The sequence below is a fragment of the Papaver somniferum genome, chromosome 7, assembly GCF_003573695.1.
Source record: "Papaver somniferum cultivar HN1 chromosome 7, ASM357369v1, whole genome shotgun sequence".
Taxonomy (NCBI): Eukaryota; Viridiplantae; Streptophyta; class Magnoliopsida; order Ranunculales; family Papaveraceae; genus Papaver; species Papaver somniferum.
The window spans coordinates 240,711,340-240,731,416 of record NC_039364.1 but is presented as its reverse complement, the minus strand read 5'-3'; the positions used below and the strand labels follow the sequence as shown (position 1 = coordinate 240,731,416).

The 20,077-nt window shown below is 36.2% G+C and overlaps 3 protein-coding genes across 4 annotated transcripts; 1 reads left to right on the top strand and 2 right to left on the bottom strand.

The window, feature by feature from the left end:
• Positions 1-209: 209 nt before the first annotated feature.
• Positions 210-2,214, bottom strand: LOC113299978 (cytochrome P450 71A1-like). Its single transcript, XM_026549105.1, has 2 exons — positions 1,058-2,214; positions 210-971 (listed from the first exon to the last, which is right to left on the bottom strand). Exons 1-2 carry the CDS (start codon positions 2,048-2,050, stop codon positions 348-350), a joined length of 1,617 nt encoding a protein of 538 aa, XP_026404890.1. The 5' UTR covers positions 2,051-2,214; the 3' UTR covers positions 210-347.
• A 155-nt stretch (positions 2,215-2,369) lies between these two features.
• LOC113299979 (glycosyltransferase family protein 64 C3-like) lies at positions 2,370-4,033 on the bottom strand. Its single transcript, XM_026549106.1, has one exon. The coding sequence runs from the start codon at positions 4,006-4,008 to the stop codon at positions 3,025-3,027; it is 984 nt and encodes a 327-aa protein (XP_026404891.1). The 5' UTR covers positions 4,009-4,033; the 3' UTR covers positions 2,370-3,024.
• LOC113299981 (protein PHOTOSYSTEM I ASSEMBLY 2, chloroplastic) lies at positions 3,941-6,440 on the top strand. 2 transcript variants are annotated; one of them, XM_026549108.1, is made up of 4 exons: positions 3,941-4,078; positions 4,321-4,405; positions 5,924-6,055; positions 6,211-6,440. In XM_026549108.1, exons 1-4 carry the CDS (start codon positions 4,068-4,070, stop codon positions 6,289-6,291), a joined length of 309 nt encoding a protein of 102 aa, XP_026404893.1. In that variant the 5' UTR covers positions 3,941-4,067; the 3' UTR covers positions 6,292-6,440. The 2 variants fall into 2 exon arrangements, with proteins under 2 accessions (XP_026404893.1, XP_026404892.1); XM_026549107.1 differs by lacking the exon at positions 3,941-4,078 and having other exon boundaries at positions 4,199-4,405.
• The last annotated feature ends 13,637 nt before the right edge of the window (positions 6,441-20,077 follow it).

Below are 20,077 nucleotides of genomic sequence, written 5' to 3'. Positions count from 1 at the left end.
GAAACATCACTTTATACTTAACCATGCATTCTCCCAGTCCAGCCTTAAAAATGTGCTTACTCTAGAACAAAAATCTTCGTCTGGATTGATGAACATAACTTTCAATCATACATACTATAGAGATACATCCTAGTTCAGCTTCTCCCTTTCAAATTATCCGAAAGTATTCATTATTTTGATTCACAGAAAATGAAATCATGCTTAGTAAATTTTGCCTTATAAGAAGCAGGTGGTATTGTTTGCAACAATCAATACACGGGAATACCAGGTCGGTCTGGTGGTTAACTGAATATGCACCATTCGCCATGTTAAGTTAGGACTCGCAGTTTCTATTGTCCTTTGCTTCTTCAATAGAGCTGACGCAATGAGTAAATTGTGGGAAGAACACGAAGAGGGGTTCTCTTACTAACAGTAAGACCAAAATTCTCACTCATGTCAAGTTCCTCTATTTTTTCACCATAAGGAAGCTCCCAATTGAAGTGGTACAAGAGACTGGCAAGAGCAAACTCGACAACTGTGATGGCGAAGGATATTCCAGGACACCCTCTTCTACCTGAACCAAATGGAATGAATTGGAAATCTTGACCCTTGAAATCGATTGGGTTGTTAATAAATCTCTCTGGTCGGAATTCTTCTGCGTCCTCCCATATGTTAGGATCTCTATGGATTGCCCACGCATTGATGAAAACTGTTGTATTTGGAGGGATATCATAACCTGCTATTTGCGTACTCTTCGTATTTTCTCTAGGAAGTAAAGTAGGAGCAGGAGGATGTAGTCTTAATATCTCCTTAACAATACATTTCAAATAGTCCATTTGATTAATGTCGTCTTCTTCTACCGTAGACTTCTTCCCCACAACTCTTCTCACCTCATCTTGTGCTTTCTTCATCACTTTTGGTTTCTTTATAAGCTCTGCCATTGCCCATTCCATTGTTCTTGCTGATGTATCACTTCCACCAATAAACATATCCTGTAGTGACAAAAGAATTTGGATTTAGCTGAACACGTATTAGCAGTTTTAAGAACAAAGACACATAGAGCGAGAGATGATCTAACCAGTAATATTGCTTTGATATTATTACAAGAGAGATTCTCATAGTTCTCCTGAGAAAGGATAAGAATATCCGTCAGGTCTAGTTCATTACTGTCTTCTACCTGACCGTGATTAGCTTCCAGTTTGGAATGACGAAGGAGATGGTCGTCAATGACTTGATCTAGAAATCTATCATCTTCTTGAAACGCCTTCTCAAATTTACTAGATAGTCCAGTAACAACATCCATCCAACCAATAGAAGGAAAGAAATCACCAAAACTAAATGCATTAAACAGCCCCAAAAAGTTACTTGACATTTTAGGGAATCTGTTTCCATGAGCAGTTTCATACCGGACACCAAGTGCACACCTGGAAACTACGTTGTTTGTGAGAGTTAGCAGTATATCAGTAAGATTTACTACTTGTGCACCGTCTTCCCTTGAAGAACATAAACTAGATATATTCTGGATCACAATACCGACTTCTTCTACTCTCACATGCTTATATGATTGAACCCTTTTGACACTCAATAGCTCGACAACCGCAATCTTTTTTACCTGTCTCCAGTATTCACCATAAGGCGCAAGACCTATGTCAGTACATCCATACACAAGCGCTTTACCGGCGGTAAGAGCAGGTCTGTTTGCAAAGACAAGATCCTGGTTCTTCATTATCTCTTTAGCCATTTCTACAGATGAAACTACGAGAGTCGGAGATTGACCCAGGTGCAAGAACATTAAGGGGCCATACTTGTGAGAAAGATCTCGCATGGAATGATGAGCTAATGTTCCTAGCTGGTGAAGGTTACCAATGATTGGAAACCTCGGTGGAGAGGGTGGTAAGTTATAAATATGGGTTTTTGTGGATGATGACCAAACTCTATGGATCTTAAACAAGAAGAAAACTGAAAACAGAAGAACTGGAACTGAAACAAAAATGGAATGCTTGTTTGAATAACATTCTAACTGTTCTCCTACCCACTGCTGCAGAAATACTAGCATGGAAAGTAGATCCATCCTTTGCCTTTGCAGTTTAGCTAGAATCACAATTGCAAACCTATGAATATATCATAGTTTTATAGGGTTTTATCTGAACAAATATGCAGCAGCATGCATAATTTGGTGTCATACATGCATGACTAACGAAGGAAGCTGCAGTTTTGCTACTATTCTGAACCAATGAGATTGTAGATGTAATTTGTCACACATGCATAACTCAGTGAATGTGATTGAATTTAACGACATTGCTGCTGTCTAATTAGGACCATAATTCAAAAGTTCGAAAAGAAGTCTTATCATCCCAAAGATAATTTTCAAAATTGAACTGCTCCATGACATTTACCGGAAGAACATGGTACAATCGTGGCATTTATTGCATATGAACATGTTGATACAAGTGCTTTTGACAATAGAAGACAGGCTCAGGTCTATCTCTACTACCGGTTTGATCTTTTTCTTGTTCTATTTGCCATGAATTATGTCATATGGCAACATCGTAGAAGACGTACTAAAGCGGAAGTCCTGAGCACGAAGAGAACAAACCACATACTAAGAACAAGCAACCACAATGATGTTCATGATCCGGCTTTGAAAAAAATACTAATTCATTTGTTTGATGAGCCAGATTCATGATCCCCAAGGTAATATTTCTTTGTCTTTCCTTTTCAATCTCAAGTGGGTAAAAGTTTGAATATTCTCTGCTCATTCTCAATTTTGATACGGCTTTCCATTTGGTCGTGTTTTGATAAGGTGAATTGACGCCGCTTCTCTATCATAATCTTGAATACCACAATGGCAATTTTGTTAGTCTACCCAGGAAGTTAATATTTTAGGTTGAAGGATTTACTTTAGATGCTGGAAGTCGCAATTCACAATTGGAAACAAAAATTGCTACGGACGCTAACCTTTAAGGTTCTGTTCAAAAACCAGATAATATCCGACCAAAAGCTATGAAAAATGCTCAGACAACGGGCACATATTTTGCATTAAAATCAAAAGATTTGTTGATCACAAAACACCAATTTGCCACCTTTGACACACAACCCCTGTTCCCCAACAGAATTAACCAACTTCCCATAACTGTACCTCAACGGCATTCTCCCCAACACCTTGTGAAACTCTCTAATACATTCACCTCTTCTTTTCCTATGTTCTCTTCTCCTGCTACTCAACCCAACATTCCTCATCTCCATTTCATCATTCTCTTCATTCCTTGCATCACCATGATCTCTCAATCTCTTCGCTTCGACCAAAACCGGACCCGAATCCGCTTCGTCCGAAATCACAAAATTCATCAGAATATCCTCACAGTTCTTCATCTCATCAACATAATCCCTCAGCATTGTGATTCTACTATCAGCACTGCAACTGTATTTCTCCAAGTAATCCGTCTTCATGATCATGAATTTGGTTAACAAAATCGAGTATTTATACGAATGGACAGTGTAAATCCATGATTTGAGGGACAAATCAAGATCATGAGACCTCGGGAAGAACCCGATGAGCTTATCGCGATTCCATTCCCATATCTTGAATGCGAATTCGAATGATTTCGAGTCGATTTCGATGTCGTCGTCGCAGATTGCGATGGAACGGGTGGTGATTTCGGGCCTGGGGAGGAATCTTGAGTTTAACGAGTCTGTTGATTGGAGGAGTAATGAAATTGGTGCACCGCCGAAGTATGATGTTAGGTTCTGAGTGATTTGAGTTAGGGTTTCTGGTGGTGTTTTTGGGTTTCCCCAGAGGATTAGTACAGATGCAACGAAGGGTAAGGAGGAGTATGTGGCGGCGATGCGGCGGAGGAGATGGATACGTGATTCCGAGTAGCCGTTGATTAATACTGTGATTTGATCTGATCTTAAGGTTTTTGGATCTGGGAATGTTTTTGAGTTGCAAATTGGATCTACAGAATGAATTGAAGTTAAGAAATTTGTAACCAAGATGAAGAACAAGTAAATATTAGCTGTCTTTCCCATTTAAGGAGATTCCGGCGGTGGTTGATGGCTGGGAGTCAGATTCCGGCGGCTGTTGGTGGATGTGGGTCAGGTATGAACCGTATGCTTCTAATTTGTAAGGATTTACTACAATTGTTATATTTGTAATTAGTTGAAAATTTGAGGTGCATTTTTGAGTATGTCTTACTATATCCACACATCTTCGAAAACACAAGGAGAGGAATTTTCAGTTTCTTATGTATCTCTTGTAATCTTATATTATCTTATATTAATGGCGATTTCTATTCCCACCACTAAATTCAACTTCTTAAACCCATCGTTGTCTTCTTATAGCTCTTCATCGCAATCGTCTTCGGTTCCGTTGGCAAGGAGGAATGTATTCATCCCTGTACATTGCACTGCCAATCAACAACTGCAGGTACAATATTTTGCATTTAAAAAAAAAAATATCTTATCTTGATTTGAACTGGAATATGATAGTCTAGGTTGGATATGTAGCTCGAGTACATTTGGCGTCACTTGGGTTACTGAGAGAGAACTTGTGAAATGAAACATAAGACTAGTTGCATCACTGCACAGCACCAATGCTTTTAGTCTAGTATTAAAACAAATTACCACACAGTTACAGGAGTCTTTAAGTAGACAAGAAACAGTGTGTCAGTGGCGTTTCTGAAAGTGCTGAATGTTTACTTAGTTGCTGTGTTTGAAGCTGGCTCAGTGGCTCTTGGTATTGAAATTTTTGCTAAAAAAGAATTGACAATCTTTCGATCATAGGTAGGCTTTTATAGTTCAGGATATCATCAGATCATATGTAGGCTTTTATAGTTCTTCACATAGATATTTCCTTCTTGATTACTAGGTAGACTTGGAGTTGCACTAAATAGGTTTTGAAACTAAAGATATGACTGTTTTGATGCTTTTGAGGATTGTGAAAGGTTGGTCTGTCTTGCCTGCTTCAGTATGCATATTCGAGACATAGAAGACATGGTTCCATGCTGCTAACCTCAGAGCATATCAAAGACACAGAGGCCTACTGACAAAATGGATAACTTTCGGTGCTTCTAAAATGTACGAATGCAATCCCTCTTTGGATTGACAATTTTCTAAAGGACATCAAAGCTTTGGGTGGCAGTTATATGAAACACCCAAGGAGAAAACTATAAAGAATTTGTTAAATTTTGTAGAAAATTCTAGTTCCTGTCAGGGAAGATAAACACACTACGTAAAGTTCACTTTATAATTTGTTGTCATGAGTTTGGCATGAAATGCCTACATTGTTGAAATCAAACTTCTTTGTTAATCTTCACCATGCTGCATTCATCTCAAATGGTATTTGTCAGGGTGCATCAGTGGAGTTTTCTAATCAAGACATATGAAGATCTTAGAGCAATTTTCAGTAGTTTTTCAGTGACTAGAGGGTACATGTGTGACGAGGTTTAGAAACCCCTGCGTTAATGCGACTATGTGAACCTGTAGGCTCCTATTCGCCTGCGATTGTTACAAATATATCTTGATGTGCATATGTCGGTAGGCGATGGTGGTAGTGTGTGTGTGTGCACAGTGGGGAGCGTAGTGAGGTGGTGATGTGGTGGTGGGAAGGGGTGTCTGCAATCATTTAAGGAAAGATAGTTCCAGTAGAAGACATCGGCTAAAGAATTTCAGCTATCCTGATTATGATTGCTGCAGGAAGCATGAGGCTATGAAAATTATCACATGGCTTTGAACAGCAATTTTTGGAGCTCAAATGAGGAATGCAATTTTAGAGTTTAGTCGTTTGCAAATATGTTCACTTGCCCCAATCTTTTTAAGCTGTTGTAGTTCTAGGCTAAAAGAGTTGCGTACTGTCACTATTTCAATAAGTGTGTTTTATTACCCTGTCTCTTCTGAGCTTTGTTTCGACATTTTATTTATTAGCTAATTGTTTCAATTTTTGTAGGAAGATGTAGGAATTATGTGTGAACCATGCAGTGGGAAAGGATGGTTGCTCTGTGATTTCTGCAATGGGCAGAAGACCAATGTAAAAGCACAAAATAACCGAGTCTACCGCCGCTGTCCAACTTGCAGAGCTGTAAGTAGCATATCCCTCCTTTTTTTTTTTGATCCTAAGCACTTGATTGTCTTGTTCAACATATTTATTTTTATTACTTATTTTCTTGTAGTTCTTTGCGAGTCAAACCGCAAAGTTACTTATCCAGGGATTTAACAGAACATTCTGTGGTGCAGGTTGGAGTTGTTCTATGTTCGAAGTGCAAAGTTTTCAAATGTGTTACCTTTCCAGACTTCAGTGACGGAGATGAGGTCTGATCATCTTATTTAACCAAATATATGTGTTTCTTGTTGTTTTTCATTCTTTCTTCTTTTGTTTATATGTATACTGCTGAAAAATGTAATTTTCTGGAGGAATCAAACAGGCGTAATTGTGCTTTTATTCAAATAGCTCTTTATTTGCCGTTTGATACAAAGGAAAACATACGGCACGTGGTATCCCGTTTGAGAAGAAAATGAAACATATACGGCAGACCAAACGCCGTTTGAGAAGAAAATGAAGTATATACGGGTGATGGTCAGCCGTTCAAAAAGTTTTCCTCGTTTAAACTTCAAAATACATTCCCGCCCATTTTAAACTTTGGCTTTTCATGTATCAAAAATTCAAAAAAAATATATTCAGACGGCACTTAATTAGCGGTATAGTATTTGATGTACTATATCCGATGGTAGAAATCACATACACCCTCGTTCATCTTGAAAGGGATAGAGTGCTAAAGCACTCTATCCCATAGCCCTTGCTCGTACGATATGCCAATAACCATCAACCCACGAATTAATTGATTAGTGTCGATCAAAGACAAAACTTGATTATTTGATAGCAAAATGGATGTAATTAGTTGGTAGAATTTTTTGACGTGTACTTTGTTGATACATGAAAATTATTACCTCCTAATAAGACTAAGGAGCCCCTACAGAGGAGGCAAACTCAATATGAGACGTGGGGACAAAAGTCCAAGCACATTAAGGAATATATCCATGAAGGGAAAAGGATAAGGAAGAGATTTAGGTTGTATTAGAGAAAGAGTGTCATTAATGGTAATTAAGAAGGTTTAGGACATGTGTCATGATGTCATAAGAGGAATGGCTTTTGGGAAAGTCTATATAAGGAGGTACATAGTACAATAGAAAGCAAGCTCTCTCTCATATAATTCTTGGAAAGTAGAGTCATTTGGTGTGAGTAGGACGAGTAGAACCTAAACCAAATTCACCATCCAACATTTGGCGACCACACCCGGAGGCTCGTGCCTAGCTCGCCATGACGCTCCCAGGAAGCTCTAACGCGGGCGCATTGGAAAACCAACCAACCAACCAGGCGGCTGCCTTAGAGGGTGAAAGAGTAGGGGTAGTATCAAGTCCAATCACATAAGGAAGAAGACCGGATGTCGCGCAGGAGAAACACAAGCAAACCGCAACCGAGGACACGCCTTACATGCCACCATCCATGCAAGAGATGCAGAACGAATTAGATGAACACGTCCGAAGAGAGCGAGAACTGGGGAATTTTTTGAAGACGGCTGAAGCCGAGCAGAATACTAGAGAAGCGGAGAAAATCGTAAGGGAAGAAGAAGAAGAACCGATGATCATGTTTCAGGAAGCGGTGGCTAAATACCTCGAAGCAAATTACCGGATAAGGAAGTACGACAACTACGACTTCATGACTAGTCCCCTCACCGAAGTAGCAGACTACCAATAACCAGAGGACTATGTCTCGTCGAAGTTCAAAGTATACTATGGACAAGGGAATGTGCGCGAGCACCTTAGTCTGATTCTTATCAGCCATGAACGATCGCGTCACTGATGGGAAACTATGTTTAAGGGAGTTCCCGAAATTGCTTACTTACAAAACGTTTACCTGGTACGACAATCTAAAGCCAAGGAGCGTCGACTCATGGACGACGATGTCCACCCTTTTTCTCAGAAAGTTCTTCTCGGCCAAAAGGAAGGTTACGACCATAGAGATGAGTAAATGTGGCCAACGAGTAGGGGAAGATATCGGTAAATATACTACCCGATTCCGCCTCTTTTCTTTGGATTTCCACGAGGATATCAAAGAAGAAGCACTAGTAGAGATTTGTGTACGAGGAATGACACCGCCCTACAAGAGAAGCCTAGCCAATTTCCGCTTCCCAGACTGGTAGAGATTTGGAGACTGTGAAAATGACCAGACTAGACTTATCGGAAATAAGTGAAGTGAATATTATAGACTGTTAAAATGACCATGGAAAAAAAAATCGCAATGAGCGGCTAATCAGCCGTCTCATGGGCTCTGATGTGGTAAAATTCATGGATCCATAGGTGGCTGCTTAATCTTAGAGAATTGGCTTTGATTACATAATGGCTAGAAGATTATTTTTGAAGATTATTGGGTGATTTGTCCGAAGTTAGAAAAGGTTTTTTATTTGATTGAAGATTCGTAAAAAAGAAGAGATTTGGCTAGATCTCTTTATCCTGCACAAACCCAAATCCACACGGTTGCATCTGATCTTCTTCTTAAGCGGTCAAGTAATGATTTTAATTGTTTTTTTCGAGCTTGCATCGGTGAAGAAAAAAGCTTGAGTTTTTAATTTCAATCCCTGAGTTTATGATTAATGTACTTGCTACTGGATCAATTAGTTTAATCCCTAATGACATCTGTAAGAATTCCTATCAAAATTTCTACATCTGGTGGTTTCTCCCTCAATTCCCAATACTCAATTATGATTTTTTTCACAGCAACACGTTGGTTCTTCATGATTACTTTCATTGTTTTCTATGTAGAAAATCTATGTCACTTAATCCCACTTGTTACTTCCTGTTTCCTATAAATACTCTTGAAGATGAAGTTTTTTTATCATACATGTGTTGTGCTTCTCATATCAAAAAAGAAATTCAAACTTTTTTACCTATCTCTCAAACCCAAACATCAATTTTTGTAGCTCTTCATCTGTGTTTTTGTGTATCACCATGTTTGATGTTTTGCATGGTGATGTTTCTCAATTAACCAATCAACTACAACAATCCTTGAATCTGAACAATGATAGGAAGTTTAGCCTCAATGAAATAATTCCTTCTAGATTCCAAAAAACCCACCTTCTTTGGACTAGCTGCCTGATAGGTACCTTTGCTGAACCAGTAGAAAGAAACTGCTGGGATGTAAAAAATGCTCTTCTTTTTCAGTGGGAGATTCATGGAGGTTTATTAGTAAGAAAATCAAGTGAGTGGGTATACATAATCATATTTTAACATGATTATGAGATGCATAGAGTTCTGAACTTTGCAACTAGAAGAGTGTTTGGAGATTTGTTCTGCATCAAGAAGTGGGAAGTGACAGACAACTTGGAATTTGTTACCCAACTGAAGAAATGTTTTTCATAATTGTTAGCAATCTTTCACCAGCTCAATTTACCAGTGGAAACCTCAGAAGATACTTAGCAGGCATGCGTGAGATACTATCCTTTTCATATCATGTGAGGCAACATAATGGGAGTTTTTCAATAATAGTTAGACCAAGCATAAGATTTAGGCAGAGACTCAGGTTCACTGTTAATGTTGAAAATGAAATGGGTCAGGTTAATCCAATCTTCTTTGAGTTTCACAATTTTCCTTGCGACTTTTGTGATTTCTATGACATGATTGGACACAAGAGACAAGACTGCATGCACTTTCACATGGCTCAACATCAAGCTGAAGTACAAGAAGCCCATGCAAATGCAGTCCTGGTAGCTATGCAACAAGAAGTCATCATGCAGCAAGAACAAATGCAACCAGTGATGGTGCAGCAAGGCATGGAGATTCAAGAAGACAGTATTTCAAGCTCATTATCTGAACAAGAAGCTACTGAGGTAACTTGTACTGATTACCTCTCTCAACTTGACCTTCAAAACAATGATCAACATGAAAATGTGAATAGCAATCAAGAAAATGTGAATCCTGTACTTGCACCTATTATAATTTCTGAGCAACAATTAAGAAACCAAGCACAGATGAAATTTTATATGTGGAAGGTGTTGGAAAAAAGAGATAGACCTGGTAATATGCTTAATTTTACAAATGGTTTATGGGGGGGAGGCTTTTCTTCTTCCTCATCTCAGCAGCAAATTAGTGATGAACATGCATAATATTTGAGGAACAGGGCTCTAATGCATAACTACTTTCACTGGGATCACCCCTTTCCAGTCCCAAAAAGGCCTAGACTAACTGGTTTGTAGTTTAGCTTAGCTCCACCAAGCCAAAATCAGGTGGAGATAAGGGAAATAGAGGATTCTGAGATTGGAAACAATGTTAAGGTTTATCCCCCACCAATGGTTTAAGGGTAGTTCGTCAGGCTGCAAAGATGATGGAAATGATGACAATCACCACAATGATTGCAAGCAAGCTTAGCCATGCAACAATTATCTAGACAACAACTCAATATTTGGGATCCATGTACAAAAGCCATCAGATCCCATGAGCTCTTATTTCCTGTTTTTTGCTTGTATCTGTTTTTGTTTTTATTACCTGTTTTCTTTTCCTGTTATCTGTAGTTTCTAGTTAAATTTGTATCTTTAGTTTCCTTAGTGATCATCATAGTTGTAATTACTTATATTAACTTAGGTTTGCTTCTGTTATTTCTTACTCCTTTTGTCTTGCTTTATACTCTGGTAATTTATCTGTTTTCACTGCTTGTTGTATCTTGCAATTTCTTCTTACCATACCCTGATCGTGGTGTTATACAAGTCTCTCTTTCCCGATTTATACTAGTTCCTCCTCAGTTTTCTCTCTCAATTTGTTTTAGTTTTTAGGTCCTGGTGTAGCTTAGTTTGGATTATTTTTCTCTGTTATTTTTTTTTTATAATCCTCGTAGTTTTCTTATGTGTGTAATTCTCTATGCACTGTTCTGTACCTTTACGTTTATTGAGCAACTCTGGTTCTACTGTTGGTTTATACTAACCTGTCCCCTCCTGTATTCATCCCCCTTTGTGGTGTTTTTGGTTCAGTTTCCTCCTGGTTAGTCAAATTTGTCCTGTTAATTTAAATTTTATTTTCTCCATGAAACTTCTTTCATGGAATGTCCAAGGAATTGGAACTCCTTTAACTAGAGACCATTTAAATCAGTTATGCCACGATCACAAGCCATATATAATTTTCTTATCTGAAACAAAATCCCAACTAGACAAAATGGATTTTTTCTTGAAAAATTCCAATTTTCATGACTGGTATATTGTTACATCTGTGGGATAAGCTAAGGGGTTGGTAATTGATTTGCATAATAACATAGACCTAAATTTTTTTATCTGAGAATCTTAATGTCTGTCATTTGGAGTATAAAATTGGAGATACAATTATAGAATTTATTTGTGTATATGGTGCAGTGGAAGCTGATGAAAAAATTTCCCAGCGGTCTTACATTTCAGATTTAGCAAGAGGAATTAAAAATCCATGATTTTAATTGGAGATTTAAATATTATTCTGGACCCGGGAGAGAAACAATGTGGAAACAATACAAGATCGAGTAGTAAAGTTTTTGTTACAAAAGAAATAGACTCAATGGGTCTTCAAGATGCGGGTTACGAAAGAGCACCTTTCACATGGTCAAACAAATAGGAGTGGCGAAGCCAAGATTTGTGAAAGAATTGACAGAGCACTTGAATCTCACCAGTGGATACAATTATTTCTGAGTACAAAGGTAAGCCACCTATCTAGAGTAGGATCGGATCACACTCCAATACTGTTTGATTCAAACCCGGAACCTAAAAAAATCCAGAAACCATTTAGATGTATCAGATCATGGTTAAGTCATCCGTCTTTAAAAACAGTAGTTGAAGCCTCTTGGAAACTAAACTCTCAAAACTCCTCAACTAATAACCTATCCCAAAACCTAAAAGCCCTTTCCACTAATTTAGCCCATTGGAATTACGAGGTTTTCGGAAATATTCATAAGAATATTAAGAGGCTTACTGACAAGATAGCGAATATTCACAATACGGGAAACATCTGTTCCAAAATAAATATCCTCAAAGATCTACAAGCGGAACTTGGAAAATGGTGCGAAATAAAAAATGACTATTACCACCAACTGTCTCGTGATAGATTTTTTAAAGAATTTGATCAAAATATAGAATACTTCCATGCTTCGGCTTCTAATATGAAGAAAATCAATGCAATTCATACTCTTAAAAAATCCTCAGGTCTTTGGATTTCTGATAGAGAACAACTAAATTCCCTTCTTATAAACCACTTCACTCATATTGGAACCTCTCAAATGAGTAGTTATAATGTGGATTTATCGGAAATAATTAAACCTTGTATTTCCGACGAGGAAAAGTTTTCCTTAACCCAAATTCCATCGAGAGAAGAAATTTGGTCCACTCTATCCAACATGAACCCTTGGGGTGATCCAGACCCAGATGGTTTCGAACCGGGCTTTATTAAAGGAAATTGGGAAATATTGGGCAATGATATTATCTATACTATCCAAGATTTTTATAAAACGGGTTTTCTGGATCAAGATCTAAATCACTCTTTCATTACTCTTATTCCAAAAACTTCCACTCCTCAAACTCCGAATGATTTTAGGCCCATCAGTCTTAGCAATTCATTTTATAAAATTATATCAAAAATCCTAGCAAATAGACTGAAACCTATTTTAAACAGAATTATCTCCCCCAACCAATCCGCTTTCCTCCCAGGTAGATAAATTATTGATAACATCATCGTTGCACATGAGCTCATTCATCCGATGAAAACTTCAAAAAGAGAAAAGGTTTTTTGGCGCTAAAATTAGATCTTTCGAAAGCTTTTGATAGGGTGGAGTGGCCTTTTATCTTAAAAGCTCTTTCCTCCTTTGGTTTTAGCAATGCTTGGGTTAACCTAATTTCTCAATGCATTTCCACTACCTCTTTCTCCATACTCCTAAATGGCTCCCCGGGTCCATCTTTCAATAATTCCAGAGGTCTCAGACAAGGGGACCCTTTATCCCCCTATCTTTTCCTCATTAGCATGGATATCCTTTCCAGACTTTTAGAAAAAACAATCTTAGAGAAAAAAATTTCTGGCCTAAAAATAAACAATAACGCTCCTACTATTTCGCACCTTTTCTTTACTGACGATTGTTTCCTATTTACAAAAGTGGACCTGGGAGAAGCAAAAAATCTTCTTGATATCGTATCCTCTTTCGGGAAAATCACCGGCCAAATGGTAAATCTCCAAAAATCGGGAATTTATATAAGTCCGAAAATTCATCCCAAACATGGGAAAATAATAGGAAAAATCCTAAAAGTTCCCCTGATGACGAAAAAAAGATAGATATCTTGGAACCCCCTTTTTTCCGACAAAAATAGAAAGGAAAACTTTGAACCACTCCTGCAAAGGTATTATAACACTTTTCAGGGTTGGAAGGCAAAATTATTATCTCAAGCGGGAAGAACAGTTTTAATTCAAGCTACTCTACAAGCCTATCCCATTTACCAGATGCAAATGTTAGTTCTTCCTAAAGAAACTCTGGATAAACTAGATAGAATACAAAGAGATTTTTGGTGGAAAAAAGATGACTCAAAAAAGAGAGATGGATATATAAGGGCATGGAAAAATATGTGTAGACCCAAATCCCAAGGAGGACTGGGTATCAAGAATCCACACAAATTCAATATAACACTTTATCAAAGCTAGCCAGTAGATTAACAAGCGAAAAAGACCAATTATGGGTAAAACTTCTAGAAGAAAAGTATTTCTATAATGGCAATCCCATGGAACCGACTAGAAATTACGAGCTCTCTTGGATTTGGACAAGCATACAAAAAGATCTAAATATCATCAAGGCAAACTATACTTGGCAAGTAAAAGATGGTGATCAGGTGAAGATTTGGGAGGATAATTGGATACCCAGTGAAGAAATCATAGCTCGACCAATAAATAAAGAAGAACCTTTACCAAAAAAGGTCAAAGAACTCTTAAACACAGAAGGAAAGTGGAATAATGAGATAGTCACGAACCTCTTCACAACTAAATTTAAGGAAAAGATTCTGACTATTCATCCTAACGTGAATCAATCCGATAAAATTAGACGAAAACATCATGATTCAGGGGTTTTTTCGGCAAAAAGTATCTACAATTTCCTAATCACTCAAGGACAGGAAAATGAAAACGCAAAGGATTTCCCTTGGAAATCTCCGTGGAAACTACAAATTGTCCCAAGAATCAGATTATTTATGTGGAAGTTAATTCAAAAGGCTTTACCTACAAAAAGTAGACTTGCTTCCCACAATTCGGAGATTTTACCGAATTTCCCCATGTGCAACAACCAGGAGGTGGAAATAGAACATCACCTATTCAGAAACTTCCCCTTTGCAAGGGCCATTTGGTTCGGGTGCTCCCTTGATGTGGCAAATACCCAAATTTATACAACCTCGATCGAAGACTGGATAAAAGTTTGGATAGCAGAAAATTTATGTAATTCAAAGAAAAGATTGCCACTATAACTTGTTTTTTATGAAAATACAGATATGAGGTAGTTTTTCAAAAAACAAACCCAGACCCCATAAGGATGATTGAAAAAATCAAGGATTTTATAAAAGAAGCAAGCTCAATAAGCGGGTCTGTTTCTAAAACAGGAAATACGATTAATAGACTCTCGTGGTCGGATTTCATTCAGATTGGATAATATTTGTTGATGTCTCCTTTAAAAAAGAGGATTTAACAATTGGGTACGCATACATCCTTTATTCAACAAACCAAGAAACTCTCATGCACTTATCTGTGGGATCAAATAAGGCTTTACAACCGTTCATGCAGAAGCAAAGGCGTTACTAAGAGCTCTAAAATGGTTAGAAGAAAATCTTCTCTCAAGTGTTACAATTGTCTCAGACTGCAAATTATTGGTTGATTCTACCAATTCTCTGGTGAGATTACTTCTTGGGTTACTGAGAATATTTCCGAAGATATTATGCAAAGTCTGCAAAGACTACCTCAGGTAAGATCAGATACATAATTAGAGATCGTAATACATCGGCGGACTCAATAGCCAAAGAAGCGAGGATTAGAAGATTTCAACACAAGACAAGCCACATTCACCAGAAAGTCAACAAAAAGAGCATAATCTCAAGTGTTTTTACTAAAAATGAAATTATAACTTTATTGTACAATATAATTTAGTCCTAATATAATTTCGTTTTCCATCAAAAAAAAATAAACTTATGAAACTGCACAAACCTGCTTTCGCTGATAGCTGTATTGAATATTACTTAGATTAATTAGGACCAACAATTATGCCGACCGCTTCACATATCGTATCTGAATACCGACTCGTTCTAGTCTAGCTTTTTCTCTCAAATAAACTATATTTCTCTTTAAAAAAAATTTCTCCTCCGTTTCACGGTTTCTATGACCAACTTTTCTCTCAAATTTTCCTCCTATTTTCTCATGGAAAAGCTCTATATTTATAGTATGTTCCCATTAACTACAACCTTGGGATTAAAGGATCTCTATCAAACGGCTCCTGCTAAAACCCTAAATATTATTACTAACTTAACCAATATTATTTCCATTGAGTAAAAAGTTATAATTATTATTTGATTTCATTTCCAAAATTACGAAAGATATCAATTAATTCCAATGATTCTGTTTTGGGAACTAAGATAAAATTGGTGTCGACATGCTACCGTGGGTGGGTGGTTAACACATTTTTGGTGTATGAGAAAAGGACGGACCTGGGTACCAAGTGCTAGTGAACTTTTGGGTTCTTTAAACATGGTGGATTTCTTATGAATTATTTAAGTCCACTACTGACCGAACTTCGCATAACTATGGTTTGGTGGTCGACATTTTTGTTGAGCTACAACTCTAGCTAATTAACTCAGTCCCAACGTTTTGAACCTGCTGGAGGCTAAGGCTATTTCGGATACGATCCGCGGCATACGTTCGTGACCGTGCAAAATTGCGATGTCTACAGTGTGCTGGAATCAACTAATATTAGAGTTATTTATTTTTAGGGGGTATTAATACTAAGATTTTAATTCAGTGTTACTTAACTGTTTATGATTGTTAGTTGTTGTTTGTTTAGGGTAGGTAATTAATACTAAATTTTTTAATTAATGTTATTTAACTTGTTAGAATTAGTATTAATCATATTTGTAAATCAAAAAATTAATAATCAATATTATCTCAATTAAAGTATCTTTTGATTTAGATTTTGTAATAACTATGACTTATTATTATACTCCCTCCGTCCCATATAAAGGCGTAGTTTGGAATCTTTGCAATCCAATTAGATAGACGGAGTACCAACACCAAGATGGAGTTTCCTTATATATACCATTGTATATTGTAAATTGATAACTATTTTGGGAACAGGAAAGTAGATACTTGGGAAATCGAGATAATTTCTTAATCTAAGAGATTTTGCACAATCCATCTTTATAATTGGGGCAGAGGGAGTAAGATATTTTTTTCTTTTAATAAGAATATTTGGTATGTAATGCTTATTAAATTCAAATTTAAAGATGATTCAAATAATCTCCATAAAATTTGTAGGATAAGGATAGTGATGGAGAAGTCATGGATATGGATCATCTGTTCCAAGAGAATTAATGTTCCTCTATTCTGACCAACCATTGATGGACTCTTGCTGCTACTTTTAACTATCCAAGGGGTAATCTAAATTTTCATAATTAATGGAAAAAAAGAGAGGAAAATGTCCAATCCTCCTTTAATTAGTATTTATGGGAAGAAAGAGAGGAAAATGTCCATTCCCCCTTTAATTAGTAATGTTTGTTGACACCCATTTACACTACTAACTCGTTCATTATCATAGTACCTCACCAAGTCATCGTCGAGAATAATAAACAACATGTTGGTTTTCATAACAGAAGAAATAATATTTGTCGGATTTCTTTCCTCTTTTAACTCTTTTTAGAGACAATACTGCTTTAATTCCCTGTAAGTAATTCTACAAGCAAAACACGGAAGCTGTAGATATCGCTCTTTTAGTTGGTTTGACCGCATGTATACGGGCAGGCACCCAAAAGTACCTTGAACTAATGTGTCTAATACAAGTTGCAATGAAAAGCAAGAAAACATTTCTTTATTGATTTTGTTGAAAAGTAATCTGGATTAGTTTGGATAACAGTGAATGAAGTTATGTAATATTTTTGTAAGAATATTCTAGAGAAAAAATCATCAAGATAGATCTAGTATCCTTGTGTTGCACGGTTAGATAAAAATGGATAAAACTAGAACCATCTGGTGTTGGTCAAAGTCGGTTGTAACTAGTGTGAGCTAGGTAACTAGTTGGAAATAGAAAAAAAAACTCTAGAGGAAGTTATAGTGTTTCAAGGTCGGTCCTTGTAGCCTATAGATGGGAAGTCATGGTTCACTTATAAAACTTGAGAAAGAACATAAATAAAAACAGTGAGTTGAAGTGAGAGTGTTGTGTCACAAAGATAGAGTCTTGCTTCACAATCTCTAAAAAATTAGGAGATTTATGCGAGCAACTCTAGCTATTATGCTCGCATATCTCCTTCCTTTCCGAGAGTTTCAAATATCAAAAATTCAACAGTTTTCAGGGCAATTGGGAATATGTGCCGGATACACTAATTTATTTTGGGATATGTACAACTCTAAAAAATAGTGAATTTGTCTCGGTCATTCCACAAATGCGTTATGTACACATGATTTCACATGTGTGAATTTACAAGCGTCATAAAATACAATAATACCCTTGTCCTTTAAAGTAGAATTCATTTACATAAAAAATTAAGAAAAAGGAGTGTACTGACGGAGAATATTGAGCAGAACAGAGTTATCAATTGGCAAAAATCCATTATTTGGAGGAACATGATTAGTATCTTGGTGCAACAATTGATTGATTGAAGAAGAATGAAAACATACTGAGAAAGAAAGTTAGATAAGAACAGAAGGAAAGGGACGAAGCATATGAGGGTTCACCAGGCGAGGAAGGTTTGATTAAGTAGAAAATTATTGATTCAGGGAAGATGATCGAAGAAAAGTGTCGATTAATTATTGGAAGTAAAAAATGATATTTTACGAAAGAAAGATGAGGAAAGTTGTTTGCTTTAGAGAAACAACAGTTGAAAGTGGAATTTGGTTCGGAAATAAGGAAATTGTTGAAGATAAATATGGAATTGAGAGATCAGCGGTCAATATTGACTACCTAACGGATTTTTTGGATGGTCGGGACAGATACACTAATTTTTAGAGCTAAGTGTAAATATAAGTCATAAATTTTAAATCACGGGATCCGTTGTATTTAATAAGAAATAAGATTTCAAAATCTAGAAAACATTGATTAGTTGTCGTGAGCAAATATTTTAGTTTCTCAAGTAACATGACTCGTATCCCTGAAACCTATGACTATAAAACACAAAGCAATAACCATTAATAATATACTTAGTATTCATTTTCAAAGGTTGCTTCTAATTCCAATCATAATGTCAAGAACATCATTTCTAGTTTTAGGATCTGCTTCTGCCATCTTCTTCAAACTGTTTGTTTTATCATTATTCTATGCATACTCAGTTGATGGTATTCACTTAACTTTTAAAAAAACGATTTCCACCGTAAAAAATGATATAGATCAAAAAATAGCTTTAAAAATTCATTGCAGATCGAGTGATGATGATTTTGGCGAGCATACACTATATTACAGACAAAGTTTCTATTGGAGATTTCAAATTAATGTGTCGATGTAAACTAAATTCATATGCGAATCAAGTTGGTATGATCCTAATGAAAAAAGGTTCACGGAATGGAGTTTTATGCATACAAAACATTTAGAGACTATAATAGAAACTGTGCAGATGAATGTATTTGGAGCATTCGTCGAGATGGTGGATACTATGGTAAAAGTGAAGCAGATGAATATTTTTCCATTTAGAAAGATGTTTTCTTACAAATGATTCTAATTCCATACTGACGGTGGATAATCCTGTAAAATAATTTAATGGTGGTTTTGGTCCCAGTAATAATTTTTGGGAGAAACTCATTGTCGGTCTAGTATTTTCGTTTTTTAATATTTAAATTTCGGTTGTTAAGAATTGGTTGCTTCATTATGATGTATCGAGTTAATTAGAAAAAAATAGCAATGATGTATTTGGTTCTTATGTGAACCAGATATTTATTAATAAAATTTATCGATAATTTTTTTTTATTATTATTAGAAACCTAATAAAAATTACCTTTGAAAGTGGCAATACATATATTATGGTGGGCTATAATGGCTTGATTTGGTTGGTGATGACATATAGGTTGTTACCATCAAGTGGAATTTGGATCATTACCATCTCTTCTCGAGAAGTAGATAAGTATGTGAACAAAAAAATTTTACATCTAAATTTGTATATTTAGTAGCTCTATGAAATGTACAAATTTAATGGTTTTTCTAGTTTTAGGATCTGCTTCTGCTATCTTCTTCACTCTTCTTATTTTATCATTGTTTTGTGCACAATCAGTTTTTGCTGACGTTGTTTGGAACAAAAAGATTGCCACTGTTCAAAATGATATAGATCCCAACATAGATTTGAATATCCATTGCAGATCAAGTGAAGATGATTTCCACGAGCATACATTATATCACAAACAAAGTTTCTATTGGATATTTAGAGTTAATTTTTTAAAGACAACTAAATTTATATGCGATTCAAGTTGGTATGATTCCAAGGAAAAAAGGGACCACATAAAGGAGTTTTATGCTTAAAAAAAAAGAGATTATAATAAACATTGTTTAGACGAATGTTTTTGGAGCATTCGTCGCGATGGTGGTTACTATGGTAAAAGTGAAGAGGATAGAGAATTTACATTCAAAAATATTTTTTCTTACGAATGATTCTAATTCTTGACTAGTGTTGGAGTCCTGTAAAAGAACCCAATGACGATTCCAGTAATAATTTAAATTAGAAACTCAAGGTCAAGCTAGTATTCTCATTTTCTCATCGTTTATTAGTTAACAACCAATTTTCAGGTGTTATTATTGCTTGCTTCATTATGGTGTATTTGCACTTATTGATGTTTTTGGGTCTTATGTGAATCAAATATTTATTTAAAATAATAAAAATTACCCTTGAATTGGATG

Bases quoted from the DNA above. Each gene is read 5' to 3' on its own strand.
- LOC113299978 (XM_026549105.1), bottom strand. From the start codon at position 2,050: ATGGATCTACTTTCCATGCTAGTATTTCTGCAGCAGTGGGTAGGAGAA. The intron at 972-1,057 runs GTTAGATCATCT...TTGTCACTACAG, and splicing joins ATATCAAAGCAATATTACTG to GATATGTTTATTGGTGGAAG.
- LOC113299979 (XM_026549106.1), bottom strand. From the start codon at position 4,008: ATGGGAAAGACAGCTAATATTTACTTGTTCTTCATCTTGGTTACAAAT.
- LOC113299981 (XM_026549107.1), top strand. From the start codon at position 4,259: ATGGCGATTTCTATTCCCACCACTAAATTCAACTTCTTAAACCCATCG. The intron at 4,406-5,923 runs GTACAATATTTT...CAATTTTTGTAG, and splicing joins CTGCCAATCAACAACTGCAG to GAAGATGTAGGAATTATGTG. The intron at 6,056-6,210 runs GTAAGTAGCATA...TCTGTGGTGCAG, and splicing joins GCTGTCCAACTTGCAGAGCT to GTTGGAGTTGTTCTATGTTC.